Raw genomic sequence first — 23,887 nt, forward strand, 5'->3', positions numbered from 1 at the left:
AGAAAGAGTTTTACCTTTTTTTTGGACCAGGAGTTTCCAAAATACCCTTTTCAGATTTTAGCTTTCTAGCTTGTCGCACCATGTGCTCACTCACATTAAATTCTTTCATCACTTTATTTCAACTCCGAGAATCTGAGCCAAGGTCAGAATCTGGATTTTTCTAGACCTCCCTACACATGAAATCTTCTCTTTCATAAGAGAAATCATTACATCAAAATCCTTTGCTTTCTCAACCACACTTGTATCTTCTTCGTCATCATCAGAACTTGGTGCATCATATTTTAATGCTTTTGAAACAGCCTTTTTTGCAGTCTTTCCGAGACTGCTAACCTTAATTTTAAAATAAGACCCTTTACTTTGTTCTGACAAGCCATGAAGCTTTATCGGTGTTAAACCTAAATTATCAAGAGCAATGTTTGTCTGTACGAGGGATTCATTTCTGGATTCCAATGATTCTGATTCAACCATGACTTCACCATCTGTTTCACTTTCATTGACTTCAACTCTTAATTTTTCCTCACAAAAGTTACGGCATGTTGAGCAAAGCTTTTGTCCAGGTTTTATGCTAATATTTTTTGTCAGTAATTGTTTAGAAAGATCCAAGCCTACACTTCTCAACGATTTTTTGATGGGCTTTTTGTGTTTTTTTAGTGGGTCTACACATGTTGTTTGATACTTTTCAAAAACATTTAAAAAGTAGTAGCTGTGGTGTGAACATATATTCTTAAATTCACACAGATTAATTCCAGATCGTAAGTGGATCAAATCTTTTTCTTCCTCACTCAATTCAGATACCATTTGTAACTTTTTTGAAGGTGTGTAGGTTGTTTGGAAACAGTCAGATTTTTTAAATAACCCTACGCTACAGGTCTGAATATCTGACATACTGATTTCACTTTTGGTCTGATTACTGTTCTGGTTACTTTTATAGGATATCGGAAAAGAATCTCTGTAAACTAAGTAACAGTACTTACTGAAAGTTCGAATAAACTTAATAAAATACTATCCAAGCACTATTTAACACTGTAATAATTTTTTACTTCAAAACACAGGAGTAACAAACCAAATCCAAGTGTACATTGTTACTCCAAGAAGACAAAAACTTATTTTTGGTGTCTAAGTCACTTGGTACTTTTTATTTTCAAAATATAATTAATATTATTTTAAAAATTAGATAACTATTAAACAGGTTAAAAGCCAACATAATTTTTCTTTTATCTAATAGCCTATACAATTAAGAGTAGTTTAAAACAAATTTGAGCTTTCTATCAGGTCTGAGACTCTAGATATTGCAGTTCTTGTAAAACTAAACATCCGTTAGCTTAAAAAAAAAAAAACTTGTAAATTTTTTTTCATTTGGAAGATTTTAATATATCTTTATGGTAATTTTTTTAACATCTAGATATAATACACAAACTTATTCCAAAATTCCATACTGATACCTTGAGTATTCTTTAATACACAAATTTTTTTAGTTGTGGGGACACGTTTCAGCTACGATTTCCATGTGCTGAGACAACGCCAAATCTAAAAACTTTAAAAATTTATAAAAAAAACTATAAGAGATAGAGCAAAAAAAATTTACAAGTGCTTTCAGGATGATAAAAGAAGTAATTGTACCAAGTTTCATCAAAATCTGACATGGTTGGTGTCAAGGCCTGGGTGACTAGACATGGAATGACCCCATTGTGACGGGATCTTCTCATGTAATTTCAATCACCAGTTTTCTCCTACGATTGAGAAAACATTCTGTTGGCACCCACCTACATAGGGAGAAATGATCATCACGATAAAATAAGAGACATCAAGTCTCGCATAGAAAAATTTAAGAGCTCGTTTTTCCTGCGCACCGTTCGAGTGTGTAATGGTAGAGAGACAGCTTGAAGGGGGTTCATTGAACCCTCTGCCAGGCACTTTATTGTGAACAGCAGAGTAATCACATACATGTAGATGAAATCTGACACCTGGATGGGGATTTACATCTCTCCGCCTCCAATGCTGTGGCAAACACTATCACCTAGCTCACAAGGAGTGATAGGATCTCTGCTCTTTATCAGTAGACTGGCTTTCTGGAAAAACCAATATTAACAAATTTGTAATAATTAAGAAGATTATATTTTATGGTCAAATTCACTGAATGTTACTCACACAGCTGTCCTTACATATGCTTTGGTTTCACTTCAGTTGTGTTTGTCAGCAAAGGCTTCAACTTCATCTGAATCTATCCCAGCTCTGTCATTAAGTTTTTTATAACAACTTCCTACATTTGCTACTTAACTCTGGCATGTCCTCCTCATCCCCGTCTATTTTGCAAATCACATATTTACATAATTCATGCTCTAAAACAGTTTTGGATTTCTACTACAAATCTTTTATACTTTCCTCCCCAGAGCTGAATGTTTCCTGCAAGCTGTGCAGCTAATTCAGAACTCAGTTTCTTATCACAGATGCTAAAGATGAATAACTTTCTACCCTCCATATAGGTTATTCCATGTGAAATGAACCAACAATAAATGAATTAGAATTTTGAAGTTTTTATGTCATTTGAGACTTCCTATCAAAATATGGTTAAGTCCAAAATTAAAGATTTTTTTGGAACCTTTTTTAAAGTTTCTAAAATTGTGAGAGTCTTATCACATTCTAAAACTTTAAAACAGTCACATCTCAAGCACTATTTAACTTACAGACCTGATATTTGTACGATTTTATTCCAGTTCTTATAAACTTTTAAAAAATCATACTAGTTGATCATATAAATAATTATACTAATTTTTTTTCAAATCAAAAATTATTTGAACATCTTAAAATTCCATAATTTAAATTCTCCGTGTTCAAAAAATTTGTCAGTCATACACTGTGTGTGTGTGTGTGTGTGTGTGTGTGTGTGTGTGTGTGTCAAGTTTCATGATAGTATTAGAGTTGGAACATACTGAAATAAATTTTATTTTACTGCAATTTACTTTTCTGATTGTACCACAACTGCACGTGATTTGCAGGCTGTTTCATAAAACTGTACATTTAAAACGAAATTATTGATACTAATTAAGCATACTACAATTTCCAATTTTAAAAATGTTGTAGACCTTGCCATATACAAAGTAGCATAAATAACATAAAGGATACTTTGTCTTTTAAATTTTTATTTAGTTGTTTGTGTTCGTAGTGCAACAGAAAAATTACATTACCAATATATAACAACACAATAAAAATATTCACATCTACTGAGATGGTATTACATGTTTCTAGAAGAGAACTGTTGAGATAAAATTGGTAAAGCACCAGAGTGGGAAATTAGGGCACATTGCTGCATGCATTTATAACACAAAGCACATGTGCTCTGCGAGTCGTGCATGCAGCAATCCTTTTTGAAATAGTAACGGTAGAATTTTACATACAATACAAGAAGTTTCTGCACAGTTTGAGCAGACTAGTACTAAAAATCACTGTAGTTGTTATGTTGTGTTACTTGTAAACTAGTGTTTAAGTCTTTTCTATAACACTTCATAATTAATTAATTTTACTTTTTATATCTATTATATATTTTATCTTTTTGGTGTGTGGGATTTATCTTTTAATGTTTTCTTAGGAAGAATACAAACTATGGATAAAAGGTAGTCAAAATCTTGTTGCAGTCTCTTAGAAAGATCTCGCACAGGGTTACTAAGGATCTTCAGAATGTAACTTCTTCGATGATTGACCTAATCTTGGGTGTTGAAGAAAGAATGAAAATCCAAGCTACATGTCTACTGAAGTTATCTCAAGAAACAAAGAAAGACAGAAAGAAAACCATAACTGCTGACAACAGAAAGCAAACAAAGCGATAGAAAAATGCAACCAATTTGTACCAGGTTTGATGACACTATGTTGAAAATGGTTCGCATTTGTGGCTATGATGATTCAAAAGCAGAAATGATTGATTAGTTTAAAGACATATTTCAAATTTCTACTAAAACTGAAGATTTTGAGGTGTAAACTTCGCCACCCAACTTGATCAAGAAATTCCTAGAAGAAAAGCAGCACACTCTACTCCTGATCCTAAGCCTGAACAGTCTTTGTCTACAAAAACAGTTTTTTGGTGAAAGAGTTTTATTGTAATGATGATGGCAGCAGGTAAATGCCTGGCAAAAAGGATTACCATTCTATGGGTAAAGATGGTAATGGCAAGCCTGTACATGCCCAAAAAGCCTTAACTTTAGAAAAACCTAAGAAGTGTATACACTCACCAAATCAAACTACCCACAGGTACAAAGTGGATTTTCACAATTTATTTAATCAAGGCCAAAAAAATTATAGTGTAGCTGGAACTAGTGAAAAAATTGCTGCTTACATTAGTACAGCTTATCAAACAGTGAAACTAATGATAGCTGGAGCAAAACTGAGCACGGGCATCATACCAGTATATGGGAGCTCACTTCCCACATACCAAGGCTGCTTGTCCACAGTTACTTGTAACCCATCAAATAATCCATGCTTCACAAACAAATGTGATTGCTGCCCTGATGTAATTGTTTTTCTATGATGTCTTAATATATGCACTTTAAGAGGAAATGATACAAAACATAATGTATAAGCAGTGGACTACTGTTGATGACTGCATGTTTCAAACGGCAACCAAATCAACACAGAAATTGTGATAGATTTATGTACAAAACTTAGACACCTAAAATGATATAACTTTGCTGCAAGAAAACAGTCAACTTTTTTCCTTCTGAAAACAAAACTTAAGTAACCAGAAATGAGGCTATTGCTGCAAGTGACTTTGCTGGAAACCGCTTTGCGCTTCAAGATTAATCTAAGGATTTCATTGGAATAATTCCACGGCCACAGTGCACCCATGTATTATTTATTATAAGATGAAAACTCAAAATTATGAGAAAAATGTTCTACCCCACAAATGCTTTGTTTTTATCTCATACAGTTTCATGCACAACACCATTCTTGTGCATGTGTTCCATAAAACTTTTAGTTTATGAAACCTGATTTTCGGTCCATATATGCTGAAGATTTCGAGAAATGTGTAAAGTGTTGCAGCACAGTAAAATGGCTTCAGCAAAAGCTGGTCTGCAAATTTCCGAATAATCCAATATTAATTCCTTTCCAATTTATGAGTGAGGCAAAGCAAATATCTTATCAGCTACTTTTCCTATGTTACAAATGATGCACATTCAGCAAAAGAAAGGAGTTTGACAGAAAGATGTTGTTAAGGCATTGCACTCACAGGGACTCAGAAGTATCATTCAAGAGAGGGGGGAGGGGGGGGGGGAAGCTGAAGTAAACATTTCATGTACGCATTCTTGTGGACCATCTACTGCTTTTTTTTTTATATCCAAGAAAAACAGATAAGTGGACTGTTTCAAAAGACTTCATACTTTGCAAACTACACCCCACAACTGTCACTGGAAGAAAATATAGACTATCTGATGAACAGATGTGAAAATCAGAATCTGCTGTACTGCCATCCATGGTGTATTAACTGTGTTGTGTCGTGTTATGTCATTGTGACTTGAAGTTTTTGAACCTGATCATGTTTGTAGATGGCATGTTGTTGTATTTGTTGGCACTCACTTCTGTTTTGATGTTTATATCCCAAAGTTGTTTGTTAGGTATGTTGGTGAGTAATCTGACGTGATCTGAGTGTGCAAGATTGTTATTGGAACAGTTTGTGCCAGATTGCTAGTGAGTTCCTTTGATATTGCATATTGTGGCTGGTGGATTCATTTTGTGTTTGGTAATATTAGTGCTGTGAGTTTCTTATGGTTGGAAATGTTAATATTATTTTTCTTTTTTTATGACACAAATATGATGTAGAAGTTTACATGTAGGACAATGCTTGTAGCAGTGGGCTAAGATATCTTGCCCACAATCAAGTTCTTACAGTTATTTTGACTGACTGTGGAGTACGTGAGGTGTCTTGTGTAGTCCGGAGACGAGGTTGTTGACAGTAACCGAGTCTCAAATCAGGGACCTATATATGTGGCACTGTCAGTGGGATAACGTGTGGCAATCCATCAGTAGTGATTCCTGGTTCAAGAATATTACATTGGCCACTCATTATCTTTGCTATTGGTCGACAATTGATTCCTGTGCTCATGAGACAGGTATTAGCAGACACTGGGTTTTAGAGTGAAATTCTTTTTTGCGGGGAAGTTTGTTCTGAATCTATTAAGTATAGGGGGAAGTTGGGTGGGTACAGGGTGTCTTTGCATCAGGAGCTGGGTTTACAGAAATTGCTTTTTAGGTTCAAACGAAATTTTGAAAAACAGCCTTCAGTCGCGAACACAATTAATTTGTAACCTAGGTTTCGGTGTCACAAGGGACACCTCCTTCGGACAAAATTAAAACTAGATGTTACAGCATAACGTACCAAAAAATACGAAAGCTGCGGTCATACCTGACAGCGTCAGATAGTCAGAATTAACATAAAATGCAACAAAGGTGCAAGCCACTAGGGGCTGCTATGTGTCCTCTGCTACTGTCAACACAAAACTGAAACATCATGTGACTTGTGAGCCACGGCAACTGCAAGACAATACCGTCATCTGGTGGTTAATTGGTAAAACAAGCTATTTTGTAAAATCTCTCTTAACTGCAGAGAGGGAAATAAACAAACACCTGGGCGGTGTACATGAAGTAATTACAATACCGGGATACTGCACGATATAAAATACAACTAATGGGTGACTGGCTGTAGTACAAAAATTCCAGAATAAATGCATAAAGAAGACATATACGAAATAATTAATTAAATGACATTACTGCTTGCTATAATAGATACGTTATAAAAACCAAAAAAGTTTTTTTAAATTTACATATATGAGCTGTAAAAAGTAGAAAGAAAAGGTATCTCTGAATCTGCAAGAAGTAGTTGGTACATCAAAGTGTTAGATCTCGTCAAGCAGCGGCTTTATACCATCGAAATAACTTCTTCCACACAACTGCAACTGCTCGTTGAGAAAAAGTCCATCTTTCGAAAGTAAATGCTTGAAACTTTCCAGCTCCTACATAATATCAAGTTTACGCCCTTTTTTTTTTCAATATGCAAAATTTCCAACTTCTCAACCCCTTTAGGAGAGTGCCCTGTGATTAACACGTGATCTGCAAAAGAAGTATTAGGGGCACACGAACCGTTTTCCCTCAGAAAATGTTCTTTACAGTGAATTGAAAAGGCACGTCCTGTTTGACCAATATAATAGGCACCGCAAGTGTTACATGAAATCTTATAGACACCAGAATTCTGTAGAGGGCTAGTAGTTGACTTTAAATTATGGATGACATTTTTTCTCAAGTTGTTATTTGTAGAAAAGGCAATATTACATTTGTATTTAATCCAAAGCAACCTTTGAATCTGGTATGACACTGGACCTAAAAGTGGAATTGAGAAGAATTTTTTCTCCGATTCTTCTGGGACACTGATGAAAGAACCAAGCATAGTACCCTTCTTGCCAATCTTCTTTCTGAGGATATCATCTACCAACCGAGCTTTGTAACCATTATTGACCACCACAGTTTTAATAAGATTAATCTCATTATTAAAGTTTTATTTCGAGAGGGGAATGGAAAGTGCTCTGTGAATAGCCGAGAAAAAGAAAGCATTTTTGTGAGAGGCTGAATGTGTAGAAGAAGCTGGAATGATTTGATCAGTTTGAGTCTCTTTACAGAAAATGTTGAAGGAAATTCTGTTTTCAATTAATGACAACGTAAGATTGAAGAAATTTAATTGACGATTTTCATTTTCTAGTTCATAAGTGAACTTAATATTATCATGAAGATCATTAAACAGATTGAAAACGTAGTTGATCCCATGTACAGTATGACAAAATGCCCAGATCTGTAGATGAAAACAACGTAAAGAATTTCACCTCTAATGAATTGATAAAAATATCGGCAAGAATTCTGGCTAGTGGGTTCCCCATGGCGAGGCCGTCATTTTGTTGGAACAGTTGCCCATTGAACTGAAAGTAATTTTACTTAACTACAATGGTGATCAAATTCATGAAATCTGTAATTTCTTCATCACAGATATCTTTCTTAAACCCACGCAGATTTTCCTCCACAATCTTAAGGGTTTCTTGCACGGGAACATTGGTGTAAAGGTTTTTTATGTCTCACGAAAACAATCTAATAGCCTGGTCACAGTCTATATCCTCTACTTTGCAAACTACAGCAGCACTATTTAAGACAGAATAGCAATGACTGAAGACAAAAGACTTTTTCAGCTATTCGTGTAAAAATCTAGCAAGTTCATGATAAACACTATTCTGACTGTTCGAAATCGGACGAATGGGATGGCAAAGCTTATGTATCTTAAATTGCATTCTTAATTTGGGAGGTTGTGGATTCATATTAATAAGTGACTTTTTGTGAAATGGCTTAAGCAAGAAATTGGCATTGTTAACAGCTGATCTGATTTCTTTCTGGAGGGAGGGAATAGCATCGACTTGCAGTTCAGAAATACCATTTTCTTCGAAAAAAGACATGGTTTTCGAAATATATTGTTCATTATATGCAATTACTAATGAAGAGCCCTTATCAGCTTTCGTTATAAGAGCATCATTATCTTTAAGTTGCTTATTAATATTTCTAATCAAGGCCTTGTCATTACAAGAGGCATTAAGGGAAGCAGCCTCACATTTACTAAAAATATTTGTTACATCATAAGCAATCCTAGTTTGCACAGCACTATCCATTTTTATGCAATCTAAACCAGTTTTCAGGTCTACAAGGACATTCTGCATGAGCTGCTTGTTAGTCAAATCTGGTTTAACATTATACTTAAGCCCTTTTTCTAACAGACTAGTTTCTGCTTCTGTAAAATTAATATTAGTCTTATTTAAAACTCTGTGATAAAAGACACGGTCCCTTTTTTTAAATTTTTCGGAAGATCTCTCAGGTGGAAACGGGCAGAAAAGCTTACTGGTTTTCTTTTCATGCCTGTACATAACACCTCATTTATAATTCTCTAAATAGTCATTAATTTGTGACCATACAACATCGATATTAACATTAAAGGAATCATGGCACAATTCTGTAATTTCTAGATACAGGTCGTAAGCCTCTGCATTAAGAGCGTCTTTTTTGGCATATAGGGATTTTATGTTATCAGAAATTTTTTCCAATAGGCCTGAAGCTCAAAGGATCATTTTTACAATTTCTGAAGTTAATAAAAGCCTTTAAATAAGTGGGGACTAATTCCCTCAGTCCACATTGCTTATTAAAACAGATGGACATGCTGGTATTTAACATGTACACTGTTCAGGTGTTTGTTTATTTCCCTCTCTGCATTTATGAGAGATGTTTACAAAATAGCTTGTTTTACCAATTAGCCATCAGATGGCGGTATTGTCTTGAGGCTGCTGTGGCGCACAAGTCACATGACGTTTCAGTTTTGTGTTGACTGTAGCAGAGGACACGTGGCAGCCCCTAGTGGCTTGCACCTCTATTGCATTTTATTTTAATTCTGACTATCTGACACTGTCAGGTATGACCGCAGCTTTCGTATTTTTTGGTACGTTATGCTGTAACATTTAGTTTTAATTTTGTCCGAAGAAGGTGTCCCTTGTGACACCGAAACCTAGGTTACAAATTAATTGTGTTCGCAACTGAAAGGTGTGTTTTTCAAAATTTTGTATTATACAAAAGTCGCTGATTGACAGCCATGTTAAAAACCTTAAGCTTTTTAGGTTGCTGAGAGATGGGTGAAATGAGTATTAGTGGATTTGACTGAGGATTGTACTGAAGAGGTTGCAACTGTAGTTTCTGATGCTTTTTGTTCTTATGCAGATTTAGGGTAAAGGGGGTATCAACACTTAGTGATTAAGCACGGTGTTCGCTTTAAGGCTTACAGTACTGGGGTTTGTATGAATAAAATAATGCAAATACTTAGTGGGAGGGGGGATGGAGGTTGTTAAATTCGTTATAGGGAGAGGGAGGAGACACCCTTCCAGCTAGCAGTCTCATTTAGATGAATGCTGCTGGCAGAAGGGCTCTGGTTAGTTTTTGTCTGTTTCTTTGTTTTCTGAGGGTTGTAGAGAGAATTATTGTCTGATGGTTGTTAGTAGATTTTGGGAGATGGTGGAAAGTGGGTTGTTGTTGTTGTTCTTGTTGTTGTTTTTGGGTGGAGGGGGGTAGGAGGGTTTAGGATTTATTTAGGTTTTTCAAGGAGAGGCTCAATTTTTTTATCAAGTTATGACCGCTGTTATCTTTTGGTTTGGTTTTGTGTTTAGAATGGGTATTAGTTGAGATGAGGTTGACAGTTTTGGGGGAGGGGGGCAGTGTGTTTGGGAGATACTGAGGAGAAATAAGTAAATAAGTCAGAGAGAGAGAGAGAGAGAGAGAGAGAGAGAGAGAGAGAGAGAGACTGTGGCCAGCCCACATTTGTGTAATGGTGGCTTTACTGTAGTATTTACGGTATGTGTGTTTATGTTTGTGTATATCAAAATTGGTCATGATGCAAATGTTTTTGAATTTCAGGATTTCCCTTGCTAGTGTTTGGTAACTGTGTCACATTGTGGTTGCTAGGTATTTACCTTCACTGAAGTTGAATGAAATTGAGAAGCACCTTTTCGAAACTTGATAAATGTCAAAAATTTCAAAACTGATTCACACATAGCAACGGCTTAATGTTGTCCTTTTACATCAACCTCTGAACCAACTTTTAGCAAAAGTTGAATATTATCCCATGTCTATGCACTCCAAATCACAAGATTTTAGCAAACCCTGATATGTGCATTCTTAGAGTTAAAGCAAAAGTCAACAAATGCAATAAATTCTCTCTCAAGTGTCTTGGCTTTCTTTCCTTAATAAGCAGTTGGCAATAATGGAGTATACCAGTGTGCCAGTTTGCTTTATATCATCTTACTCATTATTGTAACAATATTTACTGGTGGGAATTATATTGCAAGCAGACATTATTTTCATCACAACACCTACAGCCTACTTCTAGATCAATATTCCCTTGATGCTTTTGGGTTAGTTTAGAAAGAAGTAGTGCAAGCTTAATCAGAATGGATGTGATTCTGGTGGTTCTTACAATGGCATACAGGTCAAAGAATGTTTCGGTGGGAGAAAATCCTTGTCCAGGAAGAGCTTACATCGACCTAAAAATGCAAACGAAAAATTGTAAAACAGAACCTATTATCAAATACACACATGGAGTTAGGGTTTTGCTCTCAAAAGCTAAAAGAATGAAAGAATGCGAAGCTGCTGAACTCTGTTATGAAGATATTACCAGTTTCATCGTAATGTGACATCATTAAATAAAAGAGGTAAAGTTAAGTTTCAGTGTATTTATTCACCTCAACACAGAGCAGTACACATCCAGAATGCAAACTAGAAGAGGACAGTGACAGTGAAGTATACCTTTACAAAAAGGAATAGTGAAGTAGTGCCTGTTTGTGCTGCCACTTTCCAAGGCGTTTCTGGCATGTCAAAGGACAGGTTATCCTATCTAGCAAGCAGGTTCCACGAAGGAGGAAGGTTTCCAAAGGAAAGAAAGCAACAGAACAGGAAAGGGTGATAAGGACCTAGCTACTGCTATTAAGAACGATATAAAGAAATGTAAGTGCAGAGTGAGTCACCATGGCACTGGGAAGTCTATGAGAGATTATTTCCCCACAGATTTCACAATTAATAAAATGTTTGAGAGATCTGTGAGGAAAGAGAAGGTTTGGGACTGAAACAGTTCTCCATATCAAAATACAAGCACATAATTTACAAAAATACCGATCTGCGATATAATCCTTGACCTTATACTGTTGATATTCCAACCTGGAATTTCCACTGTTTGAAAAAATGTCAATCCATCATTCAGGACTCCTCATTCTGACCCCTGCTCCATTTATAAGGTCTCTTTAATGGAAATAAACACAGAATATGTCTGGTGAAGAATAATAAACTAGACACAGATTACATAAAATTCTTTCAATGTGGTATAGGAGTACAATGAAGGTAAATAATCCAGCCATCATTAAGATTTGCTTTGATATGCAGCAAAACCAGCCTAATCATAACGTGTAGACTTTCATGGCTGGTGTCTCCATTAGTTAAAACTTCGGGGCTGAGAGGCCGTGGTTGATCTGTAAAACTACTTCTTCCTGACGTTTCATTGCCAATTGTGGGCAACATCTTCCAAGGTGAGTCAATGATTGGCTGCCAGGCCATGGATGTCCCGTTTATATAGAACACATATAGGGAACCATCATACTAACATTGGGCCGACTGTAAGTCTATCTCTGACTAATGTCATTATTCTCAATTGAAGGCAATCAATTGTCACAGCACTGGTGCAAAGTGGACTGCCATATCTTATCTAACTTTAAGCCTTCCTCTTTTCTATGAAAATTATGGTGGTGTTTCTGAATCTCTATAGCTTCTCTATACATGCGTGCATAATAATGTGATGTCCTGGCTAGCACGCTCATCTCACGAAATTTTATTTCAGGATCACTGTCTTTAAAAACATGTTTTGCTACAGCTGATTTGCCAGTATGTCCCAGTAGACAGTTCCTTTTGTGTTTAGTTAACTGGATATTGACAATTTTTTCGTTGCTCCAATATAAATCTTCCCATACCTACAAGGAATTTTATACACCCCAGGAGTTGCTAAGGGGTGTCATGCATCTTACAGTACTGCCGATCTTTAACACTCGATCTTCTTGGTGGGTCTAAAGATTGTTTCAACTTGAAACTCAGCCAGAACTTTCCCAAAATGGTCCGTAATATTGTGAATAAATGAAAGAAAAACTTTTCCAGCTGACAGTTGTTGTTGCTGAATGTTCTCAGACACTTTTCTTCTGGGATGGAGTGCTCGATCTATCTCTCTGTAAGGATATCCATTTTTCTTAAAAGCCGTTCGCAAATGATTTAGCTCATCTTGCAAATAAATTGGCTCACAGCTCTCATTAGCTCTGTCCACCAATGTTTTAGTGACACCTCTCTTCTGCCGGGGACAATGGTTCGAATCCTTATGGAGGGAACGGTCGGTATGTGTATCTTTTCCACACACTTTATGCCCTAGACTCCCATTTGCCCGTTTATTACTGAAACATCCAAAAAATTAAGTTGTCCGTTGCTCTCTTTCTCCATAGTAAATCATATCTTTTGATTAATTCTATTTAGGTGCACTAAGAAACCATACAATTCCTCTTCACCTTGATGCCATACCACAAAAGTGTCATCCACATACCGACACCATTTCAAAGGGCTTTCGCTGGCAGAGTGCAACGCCTGCTGTTCAGAAATTTCTATGAATAGATTACCAAAATCTGGACTCAGAGGGCTGCCCATGGCCACTCCTTCGGTTTGTGCATAAAACTCATCATCATACTGGAAATAAGTTGTGAACAGGCAATGTCGAAACAGAGCTATTATATCAGTGGGAAACATATCAGCTATGTATGAAAGAACTTCTTCAACAGGAACCATGGTAAACAGGGATACCACATCAAAACTAAAAAGGATATCACCTGGGCTGACAGCAATCTCCCTCAATTTTTCAATAAAGTGCATAGAATTTTTAATGCGATAATCAGTTTTACCAATATATGGTTGTAGCAAGGAGGTGAGATGTCTAGCCAACTCTTGAGTTGGTAATCCAATAGCACTCACTATCGGTCTCAATGGGACATTAGGCTTATGTGTCTTTGGTAGCCCATATAATCTAGGAGGGTAAGCTTCCGTTTTGTATAGATATTTAGTGTCAATACCCGCTTAACCAAACACAAAAGGAACTGTCGACTGGGACATACTGACAAATCAGCTGTAGCGTAACATGTTTTTAAAGACAGTGATCATGAAATAAAATGCAGAGACAAGTGTGTTAGCCAGGACATCGCATTATTATGCACGGATGTATAGAGAAGCTAAACAGATTCAGAAACATCACAATAATTTTAATAGAAAAGAGGAGGGCTTAAAGTTAGATAAGATATGGCGGTCGACTTGGCAACAATGATGTGACAATTGATTACCTTCAATCGAGAATAATGATGTTAGTCACAGATAGACTTACAGTCGGCCCCACATGATTTACTGTGATGCCCTCTATATAAACAGGACCTCCACGGCCTGGCAGCCAGTCACTGACTCACCTCAGAAGATGCTGCCCGCAGTTGGCAACGAAACACCAGGAAGTAGTAATTTTACAGATCGACCACGGCCTCTCAGCCTAGAAGTTTTAACTAATGAAAACCAGCCCATTGCAAAACTATCAATCAGTGGGATTTTCTGCGCTAAAAAAGTGTGGTTAAACGAGGTGTGCATCATGATCCACACTAAGAATGAAAAAAAGTAAAGTTACACGACTGCAAATGATTATTTGGAAGCACTGAGAAGACTTGCAGAAAAAGTCTTCTAAAGAATATTATGATATTTTAGAAGAGCAGGTTACTCTCACCATTTTAAATGCAGATGGGGCTGCTAAAAATCTAGAAGACAGTGCACAGAAAGCATTGAAATCCAATCTACCATTCAGAATGAACAGCCAGTGTTTCAGCTCATTAAAGAAAGTTAAGAAATTTATTAATGTTTCAGTAAGCAATACATACTTTGGAGATCCACTGAAAGTCAACATCCAGAGAAGAAAGAAACCACAACATTCAACAGTACTAACATCCACCCTATCACCACAACAAAATATGGTTCTCAAAGAAAATAAAAAAGACGTGCCTGCTTTGCTGAAGTATTCTGAAAGTCCAGATGATGCAAAGAAGTTTTACACAGATGTCCTAGACAAATAATGTATAGATATAACAGAGAAAATTTGACAACAACAATGAAGCTATAACATACAATACATTTTGTAGCCCCCTTACAGACTTTTTACTTTACGTTGTATTAAGTAAAGTCATAGGGCACGAATGGTTGGGAGCCCCCGAAGATCCGCTTCAGCCAACATAATTGGAAAGGTCTTCCCTATCCTTCATTCCTGCAAGCACAATTCTGTCGCAAAGTATGCAATTTGGGTGCTAGGCGTAGGTGCCTGTGTGTGCGTTTTGTTGTTGTTATTGTATTGTGATACTGTATTTCTATAAATATTTGCTTAGTCTCCATAAAGTTAAAACCTATAAATAAAAAAAATGCAAGACATAATAATATACTCAAAAATATGCATGTACAATGACGCAGGAATATCCTAAACACTAAATTATATTAAAGAAAAAAGGTTGTAAAAGAGTTAAACTCACATGGAACTAAAACAAGCAAAGTCACAGACACCAGAAATAATTACTGACATTTATGGATTTAAATAAAAGGAAAGAAAATGGAAAATCACACGCTAATATACAGCTACAAAAATTAAATTTTAATATATTTCATTTCAATGCTTCACTTATATCAACAAGATCTAGTAATCATGTAAAAATTAAGGTGTCGAGATGTATCTATTTTTTATGTATGTTAGGGATTGAAAACCCTAGTAGTTTCGACAAACAATCTAGTCATCTTCAGATCATACAACATTCTTGAATATGCCGCAAAATATTCTTGATAAGTGTTGGTGCAATATGTCTTCAAACATCATTAAAATCTTTCTGTGTGGAGCCATAATAGCAGCAATACTAATCGACAATGTCTTAGAATCTGTAGCTGACTACAATGTCAGACAAAACCAGTGATCCATCCAAATAAAGACTTCAGGTGTAATCTTGACTTCAAAGGTTTTCAATCTCTAACATAAATAAAAATTTGCACAGATTGCATAACTCCTGATTGACAATGTTAACAAACTTGATACAATCTATGTAAAAACTGAAAAACTCATTTCATGAAAAACTGTATTTGTTACATTACCGAGTTTTGAAAAATAAATAAAGCTCAATTTTCAGTACTTGGCTTTAGAGTTGTGTGCGTGTGGTTTCTTGGGATAGAGGGCTTGGTGTGAGCTACATGGATCAAATGAAATTTGTGGTATCAGGGTTTCAAGTCATACGTGGGTTTCTTAAGATCGAGGGCTTTGTTTGAGGTATATAGGTCAAGCAAAACTTACCAAACCAAGGATTTCTGCCCCCCCCCCTTTTTTTTGAGAATTTCATGTGGTTGATTTTTAGGTTATTATTTGGTTTGGAATGGTGGTGTTATTTTTATTGACATCTATTTACTTTGTCTATGACCACACACCCCACTTCTTGCAGTTGTCCTGTTACTTTCAGTCCACTGCTGGAGTTACATATTTTGTGTGCTATTTATCTTAGTTTGTTGTTAATGAGTAAATTCATGATTGCCATAATGTATAAGCTTCAAATATAGGTGTCTACTATCTTGATAACATCACTGGTCAAAGGTGATGGATGGTACCGCGATTTTCAGTTTTGCCAATCCCAAAACTGCGATTAGAACATATACGCTATCAGATGAAGAGATGCGAAAAGTCTCCCAGATTCAAATGGAAACTTATATGTTGTCACACCAACAATCAGTCATTATTGTTTGGGATGACCAAGCTGTCATTCAAAAAAAGATTATAATTGGGCCACCATAATATTCTTCTTGTTGAAGATGCGTAGAAAGTTTCTCTTGGTGAGGCCCTAAAATAACACATTAAATAGTAAAAGCCACACCAATATTAAGTTGATAATATTGATTAATGTTAATGTATTTGTAAAATAAAGATATAATTTAGTAAATTATTCATAGTCTTTACTGAGAATGTGGCATTATATTAAAATATGTGAATTTCAATTTAACAACAATATTCCTTACATAGATGGGAAGGAGAACTTTTTGTCTGAAAGCTTAAATGTTTTGCAGTCTTTCCAATGTGCCTGTCTGCAACTCAGTGCATCCTCTATGTGGTGAGTAGCAATCTATTGTTTTCGTGTTACAGAGGGACTTTTATGGTTTTTTAATGCATTGTGTACGGCTCATAGTTGTTTGTGTGTATTTTAAGTGATCAAGTAAACCTATGATTTTTGGGTTTTCAAGTTGTCTGCTGGTTCCAGGTAATGAAGGCTTCAGTTGAGCTATGTTATGAGTTGTGTGTGGGTTCATGGCATCGAGGGCTTTGTTTGAGTTATATAGGTCATTTGAAATTTATGATTTCTATGGTTTTCATTTTGGTAGCATTGAGTTGGATGGTGAGCATCTTTTGTGCTTCATTTTGTGGATAACATCTGTTCTGGGGTGATGCCATTAATGTTAGTCTCATGTGTTTGTTTGTCACCACCCCAAATTGCAACATGTTGTTTTGTAGGGCAGGCAACCACAGCCAAACTTCGATATTTTTCCAAAGAAAATTCCGCATTGGCTGTATCAATGATTCTTATTAAATCTGCGACCGGTTTTGCACCACTTATCGGTGCATCATCAGGCAATGTACGCTATTTATAATGAGTCAGTCAGGTCGTGTCCGCTGCTGCGCGGCTCCTCTCAGCTTGCACGGTCATTGCCGCTCCCATCATTTATAATTTTTTTTAAATTTTAACTACCACTTTCACCAGGTGACTTAATATTGTATGCGAATGGTGGGGAGTGGCTATAGGGCAATGTTCAACATTACCCCAAACTGCGTTACTTTCTGCAGTTGTCCCATTCCATTTTATTGTTGGAGTGAAATATTTCATGTTATTTTCATTTTTGTTCATGGGTGTATGTAGTGACATTATGGCTGCAGTATTTTATATGACAGAAATAGGTGTGTCTGCAATCTTGATGACATCACGGGTCAAAGCAGACAGGTGGAATCTGACATTTCTGTACTGCGTAAAAGTTTATAAGGAACTGAGTGAAATTGTACAAATTTTAGGTCAGAAAGTCATATAGGTTTTGAGATATGGTCATTTCAAGGTTTTAAAACAATGCAAAGAATTGCAAAATTTTGGAAACTTTAAAAATTAATGACAAAAATATTAATTTGTAATTTTCATGCACGTACAATCAGTGGAAAAAAATATAAACAAATTGACATGTCAAGAATGAGGGTCCTTTTTTTATCAAGATGAGTCATCCTTTAAGCTAAAAGAGGTTTATCATCAGTAATTGCACTCTGTCCAAAACGTTCAGGTGTGCCTGTTTCCATTAGACTTAAGCTGTTAGTTTGACAAGTGAGTTGTCTATTTACCTGCTCAAGATAAATTTTGGCAAAAGCATTAGGGACCAACTTTTGTCCCTTCCACCTGTACTACCTCGTCAACTGCTGATAAATTGGATTCCCCTTTGGCACTATGCCATGATCTGGGAATTTATATACAACACAACTTTTAAACTTTCTCAAAAGGATTTCGATATCTTTACATTTGATGCAGAACAAGAACAGCCAGTTACTTAATAGTGTGTGTTTCACTTTTGATCTGAGCTAATGATTCCATTTTTAAGCACAATATTTTGGTAGCTGTAGTAGTGATTAGGGTCTACGTTAAGTTGAAAAATGAGAGCCTGGTCATGAGATCATGAAGCTATTGCATGTGCTTCCAGAACTGCTATTAGTATAACAAAGGTTGTGGTAATAGACTTGTCCCTAGTGTAAACCAAGGTCTAGGTTAAATTAGAATGTAATAGTTTGGACGAGAGTTGTGGAAACAATGTCATGACAAAACACACAGTTCTTTTCACATCTCACAGTTACGTTCCTGAGTAAAGACTATTCATGTGGACATCCTATTGATTTTATGCTCTTTGTTTTCCTAATCTTTTGATGACATCTGCTGGCAGTTTCTTCAGATTTGTATATATGAGATATAAATTACATACTACTCTCACTGTGGTAATCGGTTGTTTCCCAATTACAGATTTGATAAATCAAGAATGATCATTCAAGTGACAACAGACATTAATGCTTCTTCCCATAAACTACTCCACAACTTTCTGGTGGTCTAACATTCTGTACACAGTTCTGAAACCACTTTTATATCCTTTTCCCTGCTGAATGATTTTCCTAACTGGTTGGTGAGAATTTTAGTAAACACCTTACATACCGTCTTCCCTACATTGTGCACTGAAGCTATCATGGCATTGCTCCAAGAAGTGTGTACTACCTACTTAGATAAGCCTGCATTACATGGTAAAACAAGTTCACAAAAGGTCTTTCAAAACATAGTGTTTCACAAATGTATGACATTATACTGAGGTATTTTCATGATTTGTTTTATAAAAGTTGGAAAGTGGTCCTAGTTATAAAAGGTTCATCCAAGCTCTCTGACTACTAGTACAGTAATCTCCAAATGTGATAGTTAGTGTTTGTGTCAGGTACTAAGGATAAATCTGTCACCACACTCAACACTATGGGGAAGGTGCTGGGTGGGGATACAGCTATAACATCACGCCCTATTGCATACAGACTGACATCTTGAAATATAAACTGCGCACATTCCTATTATTTCTTACTTGCAGGGCAACGTCGTTGTTCATAATCTGAGGCTGTTTCGCTGATTAAGGGAAATAATGAAAAAGAAATACTGCCATCCACTTGGGACTGGAAAAATACGAAACTGTCACTTCTGTGCATATCCAGGCATCCTAGAAAAAAAAAACTATCACGAGATGATACAAAACATATGTTCTGGTCAAGTCAAGTATAACCAACATCGTTCCACAAACACGTAATTGTCTGAAACAACTGGCTCACACTAAAATACGAATTTATCTCAGGAAGATCATTACATCGGTATAAATACTTTGAGACATGTAGCTGTGGATTTAATTCTTATCACAGTTAAGAGAATTATGATGATAACTGGAACTGTAGTTAATGATGCCGCTAATAGACGATTGGTGCGTAAATGCAGGTAACTGTAAATACTAGTCACAATTCGAGCACAATGAATGTCGAAAAATGTGCAGTGTTTGATTACACATAATATAACATTAAATATATATATATCTGATTCATCTTACCTGCACACATTCACAGAAGGGTTTGGATTGAGGCTAAACAAGATGACATATTCGCTGTGTGCGTTTTCCTTTCTTTGGGTTTATGGAGTTTAACCTTTATATTCTATTTATTAGCTAATATACTTCAAAACTACACATCTGAAAATCTGTCTCACCAATCAAGAAGAGATTCACAGCAGTGCTTGAGCACTTCTCATTTTAAACCCCTAGCATTACTGTCGAACAGGCCCATCCTCATATTTAATAACACGAAGCAGCAAATTTGATCGCTCCGGGCGACTGAAAATAACAAAGACGTCCTCCTATAAACTTTATTAATTCTGACACTGTTTCCATTTCTTCGTCACTCTGTCCACTTTAGAGTTTTCTGTAGACATCATACTATACACACAATTAGAGCGCGAAAACAATGATACAACCAAACACATAACACAAAATCACCTATGGCCTACACATTGGACGCGCACAGCGTAGACAAATAATATCGCTGGATACGCGATCGACCATTTTAGTTGACAGTAGTCCACATTTTACAAACAAAAATAAACTGCAGATGTTCATCAAAATCGATTACTCTCGTTATTTTTTCCTCCGACCTCACTGTAGCTTCTGAATGTCTGAAACACGTCCTTAAACTTTTCAGTCACTAGGTATTGTTCAGCACAAATTTCCGTTCTCATTAACCTCCGGTTCACTGTCTCTAACTCGCAACTATTTGTTGAAGTTCCCAAAGTACTTCGGCATCTATGTTTTTATGGGGTATCGGAGAAGCAGCATCACAAGTTACTGGGGATTCAGAGGATAGATTAGAAATATAGAAATAATATATAGTACAGAAATTAAATTTCTGCTCTATAGCTTTAAAACGTGTTGTTTAAAACTATGCTGAATGAAAAATGTATATGAGCTCTAGCAGCGAAGAAAGCCGGAGAATACTTTTATATCGTCTGAAGATGTTAAAGCCCCTGAACGCTAAGCAAGAAGCAAAAATAATGTATGTAAATAATACAATATGAGGAACAGAATTCCCGTGGGCATATCAGTGTAACTATAGAACAGTTTTTAGACAAACGGTACCGGTAAAGGTTTTGCGTCTTGATTTGTTTATTACCTTTTAAAGTCAGTCTATCCATACAGCAATTTTTAGACATTAGATAAGTACCGATAAATGGTCTGTGTCCTTACAGTTAAATCGTGAAGCAGGAATCAATGAGCAGAAGTTATCAGCAGTTAAATCATAATCTGTAACGTTCCTTGTTATTTATTTACCCTTTAGTTTTTTTATACACGGCGGTAAGGGACAGATGTTTGTAAGAGCGCTGACAAAAATTAAAATTGTACATTTCTCTTTCCCAGTTCTCACGTATTTTTTCCCCTTAAGCTATATCACACAATCTTTTAAAATCATTTTTCTTCAACCGTTTTAATATTACTTGTAGGCAAACTATAATGTATGGTACATACCGTTACTACTAAAATGTACATATCTTCTCATGGACGATTTATGGTATTTGACAATGGGGCATCGATGTTACATCATTAGTGATACTTATGACGCACCTTACTACCTTGATGCAGAACTCTAGTATGTGAGCATAAGACTTCTGCATGCCTGCATATCCCTGTCTTTTTCCATCGTCCAACATGTTATAGTTAGCGCTTTTGATCGTTCTGTACGTGATTAAGAATTATTTGCTCATATATAGTTGTAAATTTATACCATTTACTGATACAGTTTTTCAAGTATATAGGGCACTATATTATCAGTGTAAGATTGCAACACATTACTAGAAGATGCATTCATAAGCACAGGAATTTCCTCCTTTACATAAATTAGTAATTTCCAACTGATAAAAGAAACTTAGTGTCCCAGAAAGATTTCCTGTATTTAGTATCTTTGCTTTCCTACAGGAAACAGATAAGCACCTGGAACACTTTCCCCAATTATATAACCCTTCACCTAGTACAGAATATCTGGTCGCTGGCAGTGTCCTGCTGAGATTAATGTGGGGTTTCCAGAAGCATGAATTTTACTGTGCCACCCACTCCCCACATCTCCACTACTGTTACAAATAAGTTAGCCCTTCTACACGCGAAAGCTGGAAAAGCTACTTACGTGACTTTCAAGATGGGGACAAGTGAAGTTATTTGTATGGGACTTGCGCAGTTTTTAAAAATGTTCAAATGTGTGTGAATTCCTAAGGGACTAAACTGCTGAGGTCACTGGTCCCTAGACTTACACGTTACTTAAACTAACTTAAATTAACTTATGCTGAGAACAACACACACACCCATGCCCAAGGGAGCACTCGAACCTCCGGCAGGAGAGGTTGAACAATCCGTGACACGGCGCCTCAAACCGATCGGCCGAAGTTTTTAACTGAAGAATTGATAGTGATGTTGATGGAGAAAAAACAGGTCCACAAACGTTGGGTATGGGAATGGGTATATCGTAAGAATTGTTTTGGGATATACAATACGCTAATAAGGTAACTATCTTCCAAGGAGGTCGTTTCGTTAGAAAATATTTTCGAATGAGTAAAATCAATGCCTTTGAGCCACATTTCTGGCTCTATACAAATGTACAAGTATGCAACATGACATGTCAGCTTGCATTAAATTACAAGTAACAGTGTGGTATCATCAACTGGAGACACTGCAACATACATATTGCAATCTGAAGAGCACTACAATACACTGAAGGTCAACAGTTTTATTTTTAGAGTTATTCGTGGCTGTGACGTGTCAGACTTACTGTAAAGACAGTATTACATTTTATTAACTGGAATGGTAGTTAGTTCTGTAAGCAAACTTTGTACTACTTTGCATAACAGTCATTAGTCAATGACAGAGCAAATACCAACACTGTTTATTTACATTTGTTTTTAATGAGGGTCAAGAATAGCTTTAAATCTCTAAAACCACAAATAAATTTCCATGTCACCATGGTATTTACACTCAGTGACTAAAGCAATCATATGTGTGTATGTCCAGCATCTTTTACTAAACCACTGAATTGATTTCAACCAAGTTTGGCACAGGTACTGCCTTTATATGATAATCATCAGTATTCAACAGGCATGTTGTGCAGGTAGTATCGGCATGCCTCTCATGGGCTACACATGCAGATGCTCATGGATGACCAGTGAGAATTGGTTGGAAGAGATGGAAAGAGGGGAGGGGGAGATGGACAGACTGAGAGGCAGGAGTAGGAGATGGTGATGGAGTGACAGAGATAGTGTAGAGGAGGAGATGGACAGATAGACGTGGAAGGATGAGGTGGACAGAGAGAGAGAGGGAGTAGGAGGGGAAGCTAGGAAGCGATTGACAGAGAGAGAGAGAGAAAGGCCGGGAGGAGGAAATAGAAAGTTAGAGAGAGGGAGTGGAAGTTGGCCTGAGAGACAGGGGAGGATAGGATGACCAGACATAGGGGGAATAGGAGATAGAAGGAGGAGTTGAAGTGTGTGGGGAATTGGAGGAGGGGGTGGACATATACAGAGGAGGTAGGAAGAGATGGACAGAGACAGGTGAGAGGAAATGGACAGAGAGAAGGGAGGATGAGTTGCCTTAAAGAGACTGTAGAGGAGGAGATTGGTAGATAGAGTGAGGAGGATGAGCTGGACAGAGAGAGGGAGGGAGAAGACGGTCAGAGAAGGGGAAGAAAGATGGTCAGAGAGAGGAGAAGGGAAGATGGACCAGAGATGGGTGAGGATGAGACAGTCATAGAGAGGAGGAGAATCAGAATGACAGAGATAGGGGAGATGGACACAGAAGGGTTAGGAGGACGACATAGACAGGGAGATCTTGAAGGGAGAGATAGACAGAAAGAAGGAGGGAATGAGGAGGTGGACAGACAGAGTGAGAAGAAGGAGATATGTGGAATACATGTGTAGAGCATGTACATCAGCAAAGCTGTGTGGAAAAGGCTGGCACTGAACCAAAAAATATCAGTAAATATTGACTGTTCTGCACTAACATGAACCTCGGCACCTGCACACTCTCAGTTACAATGCTTTTATTATTAAATTCGTCACTTCAGTTAATGGTAAGTTATTTCATT

General features: G+C 36.7%; 1 protein-coding gene across 3 annotated transcripts in view; it reads right to left on the reverse strand.

Annotated features, from left to right (window-relative positions):
* Positions 1–20,319, reverse strand: part of LOC124555158 (DDB1- and CUL4-associated factor 7) — a 150,366-nt gene extending 130,047 nt beyond the window's left edge. The window contains exon 1 of one of the 3 annotated variants that reach the window (XM_047128981.1): positions 19,983–20,319. Coding sequence is in view for 2 of the 3 variants with exons in the window: in XM_047128979.1 (XP_046984935.1) it covers positions 19,828–19,837 (10 nt within the window). In the remaining variant the exon portion in view is untranslated. Of the gene's footprint in view, positions 1–19,827 lie in introns of all 3 variants that reach the window. The other 2 variants (XM_047128979.1, XM_047128980.1) reach the window with 2 other exon arrangements.
* Between the last annotated feature and the right edge of the window lie 3,568 nt (positions 20,320–23,887).

Source organism: Schistocerca americana, chromosome X (assembly GCF_021461395.2).
Source record: "Schistocerca americana isolate TAMUIC-IGC-003095 chromosome X, iqSchAmer2.1, whole genome shotgun sequence".
In the NCBI taxonomy this organism is placed as follows: domain Eukaryota; kingdom Metazoa; phylum Arthropoda; class Insecta; order Orthoptera; family Acrididae; genus Schistocerca; species Schistocerca americana.